This window comes from Hirundo rustica, chromosome 31, assembly GCF_015227805.2.
Source record: "Hirundo rustica isolate bHirRus1 chromosome 31, bHirRus1.pri.v3, whole genome shotgun sequence".
Lineage (NCBI taxonomy): Eukaryota > Metazoa > Chordata > Aves > Passeriformes > Hirundinidae > Hirundo > Hirundo rustica.
The window spans coordinates 1220501-1227032 of NC_053480.1; the positions used below are offsets into that span (position 1 = coordinate 1220501).

The 6532-nt window shown below is 49.6% G+C and overlaps 1 protein-coding gene across 1 annotated transcript; it reads right to left on the reverse strand.

The window, feature by feature from the left end:
• Positions 1-4034: 4034 nt before the first annotated feature.
• LOC120764555 (zinc finger protein 239-like) lies at positions 4035-6314 on the reverse strand. Its single transcript, XM_040088536.2, has 2 exons — positions 6113-6314; positions 4035-5548 (listed from the first exon to the last, which is right to left on the reverse strand). Exons 1-2 carry the CDS (start codon positions 6156-6158, stop codon positions 4626-4628), a joined length of 969 nt encoding a protein of 322 aa, XP_039944470.2. The 5' UTR covers positions 6159-6314; the 3' UTR covers positions 4035-4625.
• Positions 6315-6532: the final 218 nt, after the last annotated feature.

Consider the following 6532-nt stretch of genomic DNA (forward strand, 5'->3'; position numbering starts at 1 on the left):
TGTCCAATCAGTAGATCTGAAATGAAAACCTTTGGTAGTCACGAGCCTATATCGGCCTCGAGGCTGCCATACCTTGTTAGTTGAACATTTGACATTTTTATTTTTCTGTACCCCCACACCCTGCGACCTGCCCTCCCCCTTTTTTGTTAAGAGAGAGACATTTGTCACGGTATGGCCTTGTAAATTTCTTTCTTGGCGCGTCAAGGAGATAAAATCTGGGCCGCGCTGTGAATTCAGTTTTTTTGATTTTTTGACTTGCGTTTCTGGTTTTCTGGGCAGGTCTTGGCGAAGTGTCCTGGCCTTTTGCAGTGGTGGCAGATGATGTGCTGCAGCTGGTCTGATGACATCAGTTGCCTCCTTGCTCCTGGTGCTGCAGCTGCCACAGGCTTTGGGTGTGTCAGTCCCGGATTCCTTTCAGGTGCACTGAAAAGTTCTGCTCTCATGGTACAGGCTTCTATCATCTGTGCGAGACTAGGTGATGGGTCAAGGGGAAGGCTAAGAATGATTCTACGACAGGTCTCATTAGCATTCCTCTGAGCCATCTCCTTAATCAATTCTGCCTGTACCACTGGGTCTTGCACTTGTCTTTCCACTTGACTTCTCAGACGGTCCACAAACTGCAAGAAATTCTCTGAAGGAAACTGTTTAATGTTAACATAACTGGTCTTTATCTCAGGTGATGGAATCTGATAAAAAGTCTTTTCTGCAGCATTACAGATCTTATCTAAAACTGACTTGGATAACAACCGAATTTGCTCATTCGCACTAGATAAATCACCTTCACCACACAAATGATCATGTGTGATGTCATTGTGATCGCTGTCCTGAGCATCAGGAGTTTGCTGAATTTCCTGCAATACTGTTTTCAAAGCTTTTTTCCATAATCCTTCCCATAGGTCATACTCTGAGGGAGTTAATAGGCATCTGAATAAATCTTTAATGTCACTGGGTACCATCTCATTTGAATTGAAGGTAGCTTTCATCATGCCCTTAAATATTTCACTGGATCTCCCAAATTGTTTCTGCATTTTACACAGCTCTTTTTTATCTTGGTACGAAAAAGGCAAATACTCTCTACGCACGTGTCTTTTACCTACATATACTACAGGGGCCACAGATGGAATGCCCTGCTGATCGTTATTCTGAGTTGCTAAAAATCCTGCTGCTTCTCTATTGCCCAGGCAGCTCAAGGGTGTTGTCCCACCCCCTCCCTGGGATCCAGCAACAGGCAGTTCCTCCCTCCTCCCCTGGGGCCCCAGGCTAGGCTGCCCCTTAGCCCTTGCAAACAGGGGGGCCACCCCCCCCGACTCCGCTGCTGCGGGCTGCATTATCTATCTCCCCATCCGCGCTGGGAGTAGTGGTTGTAAGGCACCCTCCCCCCTCCCCCTTCGCGCGGCCGCTGGGAGGGAGGGGGAGGCACTGGGGAGAAGGGTGGGGTGGGGGATTGGGTGTGAGATATGGGGTCGGGGCGGGAAGTGGGGGGAAGAAGGGATAGTGGGAAGGAGGAATGCAATGCCGTCCGCCATGAGGGCTGACCGCATGGTGCGAACCCCCCAGGGTCTCATCCACGTGGCTAGAGCTCCGAGAGGAAAAAATTGCATCTTGCTGAGGGAAAACAGGTGGGAGAGGAGGGTATAAGGACGATGGGTGGGTTTGAGGAGCATAATCTAGTATGGAATCAGGGAATCCCTGCTTCTCGGAAACAGGGTATTGCTGAGAGGTTTTGCATGGCTGTCTGCTGTTTTCTGCTTCTAACAGTTTCTTGCGTACTTGTAAGAATATTGGAATAAATGAAGAAATTTTGTTTTCCCCATTTTCAACTTTTAAAGTTATTAATTTTCCCACATCATCCCAAAATGAAACAGAATTTATATCTTGTAGAGTACTGTCTGGAATCTCAGCTGACAGCCAGGAAATAAATTTGATTAAGAGCTTATTTGGAAATTTTAGATCTGTTGTAATGTTTTTAAGTTGTTTAAAAGCACTCTTTTGATTTCTCGATAAACGTATGCCCATGTTTCTGATGTTTTAAAAGCAAACTGTTCGAAAAATCTTAACCCCTGACGTGAAAAACCAAAGACGCCGCTGCGTCCCACTCGCTCCCGAGGTATCAGGGGCAAGGCGGGCTGCCCGCGGCTCGGGGCGGCCGTCTCTGGCCGCTTCTCCCGACTGCGGGGACACGGGCAGGGGGGTGTCCCGGTCCCGGCTTCTGTCCCGGGACCCTCCCGTAGCTAGCCCACCCCAAAAACGCGCGGTTCTCCCCAGTACACAGAACTCAGCCGTTCCGCAGAGAAAAAATTTCAAACCGCGTTACGCAACACACTCCGGCGCAGGGTCCTAAAGCCCTCTCACTATTAAGCTATAGGGATCTTCTAGCGAACCCCGCAGCACGTGTTGCAACGTCAGGGTTTTCTGTCTAAGGTCGATTCACTTTTGTAGTAAAAACGAACTCCCGACCTTGTCCTGCCACCCCGAGCTGCTCGAAAACAGCCGATAGGGGCCAGGTAGTTGTGCCTCCCAAAGAGATTATTAACCCCTTAAATAGGGAGTCCCTCTTCATGCGTGGGCTTATTAATATTTCATAACAAACCGACGTTGGGGGCCAACTGAAAATATACTTCCCTCTAGCCACCCCCCGGCTCTCGCTAGCTCAGTTATTCAGGGGTTTTAGGGAAATATATTTCAGAGAGACAGAATAGAGATTTCAAAAGAGTGGCTCTCACCCCCAGCTTCCGTCCAAGCTTTATTCTCGATGTGATGTTCCAGGAGGCCGAGGAGAGAGAGAGCCAACCAGGAAGAAACAGGGGTATATCTAGTTTTGGGCCAAGGAAAGATATTGGCCCTGAGCCAATAGGGTCAGGAGTAGGTATGATAGGGAAAAAGGGTTGAACTACATAGCACAGGTTTCAGGGGGACTCTGAGGGGAAAAACCATTCCTCAGAGGAACACAACACTCAGCCATCGGAGGAACCATGGAGTCACCCCAACCCCACAAAATGAGGGCAGGGGGCCTCCACAAGCTATATATGACCCTGAAAATTGGCGGAAAGCAGCAAGACCCTCTCCAAAAGGGGGTCACCTCATCCTCCCATAATGAGGGGGCATCCTTGCAGCCCTGAAAATAGAAGGAAGTGACCTCAGCCCCTGAAAAAGAGCAGTATATTCCCAAAAGCTGTTTTTAATGCCCCAAAACTAGCAGAAAGCAGCAGGATCGTCCCCCAAATGGGCCCCCTGTATCACTCCCTATGGAACTGTATTTGTCTCCCTTCTCCCCCATGCAGGGTCTGGGTACCCCCAAAAACTCACTCAGGATGGGGAGGCATCCAAAAATCCCCTCAGGAATGGGGAATATCCAAAAATATCTTCAGGAATGGCAGATACATGGTCCCCCCTATCCTTAACATCGCCTATCTTTTGCTGTCTTATTCCAGATCCCTTACCACCCCTCCCAAAATTCATTCCAGCCCCTAACCCCATCCCACCACTCCCAATCCCACCCCTCCTGGATATGAACATTCCCTTTCCAAACCCATCCCATCCTTATTTCCTCCATCCCGTCCCATCCCATCCCATCCCATCCCATCCCATCCCATCCCATCCCATCCCATCCCATCCCATCCCATCCCATCCCATCCCATCCCATCCCTCCCAAACCCCATTCCTCTCTTCCAAACTCCATCCCACTCTTCCCAATCCACATCCCACCTCACACCAAACCCCATCCCAACCCTCCCAATTTGCATCTCACCTTTCCCAATCTGCATCACACCCCATCCCACCCCTCCTGGGGCTTTTGAGGGTGCTGCAAGATCACATAATTTTGGGGATGGAATTGAGCCATTTTGAGGTGGAATCATGCCCTTTATGGGATGGGATTAAGCTGTTTTAGGTTAGAATTGAGCCATTTTCAGTGGGATTGAGTCATTTTGATGTAGCAGATTGATTCCTCTTGGATTTACGTTGCAAAGCAATGGAGAAAACTCTCCCACATTTCTCCAAATATCCCCCAGAACTCCTAAATCCCAGTAAAATTGTGGGGGTTTAGAGGTTTTATTCAATTTCCTTATCCCAGCCTTGGGTGTTTTTAAGGGATAAACAGGAATCAAAAGAAAATGAAGGCCAAAATAATATTTACATGTCAGCATCATGTGAGTGTCCATGGGGTTGGCTTGGGAGGGTGGAAGGGGCTTCTTTAGAGGACTCTCCACCCCACTGTCTTCAAAATTTTGGTCTTTGCTCCAGTCCATCACCATTTGGCTGTGCAAGACACCCATGGGCCAAAGAGAATTAGAATCATGGAATTATTTAGGTTGGAAAAGACCTTGAAGATCATCCAGTGTTGTTTGATGCCAGAGGAAGAAATGATTGGACAGAGCAGGTGAGATTTTTTGGTGTCTAAAGTCAACAAATCCGCTCTTCCCAATGAATTTCCAACATCAGTCTGTGTCCCAAAGACTGTTTCTGCCCTGTGTTCATTGAGGTGCCTATGGGGAATCAGGAGGATGTGGAGACCACAAGCCAGGTGTCTTCCAATGTGGATCATCAGGAACATGGGTCACCAGGCCTCTGCCCAACATGGATCCTCCAATGCTTTTCCTGCAGTTGGGGCACTTGTAGGGCTTCTCTTACCAGTGGGTCCGTTGGTGTGAGGTCAAGGCAGAACTCTGGGTGAAGCTCTTCCCACACTTGGAGCACCTGTAGGGCCTCTCCCCAGTGTGGACACGCCAATGCTTGACTAGGTCAGGGCTACGGATGAAGCCCTTCCCACAATCAGTGCAATGGAAAGGCTTCTCCTCCGTGTGCATCCGCTGATGCATGAGGAGATCAGAGCTGGTCTGAAACCGCTTCCCACACTCGTGACACTCATAGGGCCGTTCCCCAGTGTGGACACGCTGGTGGATGACAAGGCTGAAGCTGCGGTTAAAGCTCTTCCCACATTCCAAGCAGTTATATGGCCGTTCCCCTGTGTGCAGCCGGCAGTGGCTGATGAGGTGGGAGCTCTGGATAAAGCCCTTCCCACATTCCAAGCAAATGTGTGGCCGTTCCCCGGTGTGGAAGCGCAGGTGGTAAGTGAGGCTGGACCTCTTGCTGAAGCTCTTTCTACATTCCAAGCACTTGTAGGGGCGTTCCCCTGTGTGAAGGCGCTGGTGGACCACCAGATCGGAGGTCTGGCTGAAGCTCTTCCGACATTCCCCACATGTGTAGGGCCGTTCCCCGGTGTGTATCTTCTGGTGGCGGATCAGGTGGGAGCTCCAGCTGAAGCTTTTCCCACATTCCAAGCATTTGTAGGGCTTCTCCCTGTCATGAAACTGCTCATGGATCACCAGGTCAGAGCTCTGGCTGAAGCTCTGGCTGTCTTCCTGGCACAGGGTGGGTCTTTTCTCCTGAAAGCTCCCTGTGCCGGGTTTGCAAGCATGCCTCATGGGGGATCTCTGGGGCTTTTTGTCCTTGTTGACTTCCTGTGCTTTGGAGCTGCTTAAAACGGCCTCTTCCACGAGGTTGTGATATGAGGATTTGTCTACCCTGGTCTCTGTGTGCAGCTCATTCCCTGGGGGAGGAGGGAACAAAGAGAGGAAGGAAGAAGGAGACAGAAGAAGGAATGAGTGAGTCAAAAGGAAGAAGGAGAGGAGGGATCAAGGAGAGAGAGGAAGGAAGAAGGAGCAAGAACAGGGAGAAGAAGGAAGTGAGGAAGGCAGAAGAAGGAAGTACGGGAAGAATGTAAAAGGAGGAGGAATAAGAAGGAGGAACAAAGAAAGAAGGGGAAGAAGGAGAAAGGAGAGGAAGGAATGAGGGAAAGAAGTAAGAGGAAGGAGCATGAAGAAAAAGGAGGAAGGAGAGACAGGAAAGAGAAGGAACAAGAAGAAGGAAGAAGGAACAAAGAGAGCAAGGAAAAAGCAGAAGGGAGGGAGAAACAAGGAGAAGGGAGAAGGAAGGAGAAAGAAAGAAAGAGAAGAAGGAAACTTGCCTCTGTGCCAGAGGGAAGGGGAAGGACATCCCCCCCAAATTCATACCCAGCAGGACAGCACCGGCAGCGGGGTTGTCCTGCAGCCAGGGGCAATGTTGGGAGATGAGGCAGAAAAGAGGGGGAAAGGGGCAATGATTTCCTCCTCACCTGCCTGGGTGTCCCAGGGCATCTTCCACGCAGTCTCCTCCTCCATCTGGCTAAAGCTGGGAATGAGAAATCCTGGTTTTGGTGGAAAAAACAAGATGTGCGTGTGCTGGATTGGAGATTCTTCCTGCCTAAGTCCATCTCTAGAAGTCACTGGGCATCTTGTCTCTATAAAAGCCTCCAAAGCACTACAAAACAGCCCCCCAAACCCCACCATTCAGACAAAACTCCCTCTAAAATAGGAAATTCAGCCCCAAAAACTACAAATGGCCAAGATTTAGCCCCAAAACCAAGAAAAATACCAAAATTCACCCCCAAAACCACTTCAAAAGATCAAGATTCTGCCAAAGAAAAATCTCCCAGGAGTTCCCCTTCTTTGGTCTCTCCACTTTGGTGTTTCAGTGGTCCCCCTTGTCCAGGCTC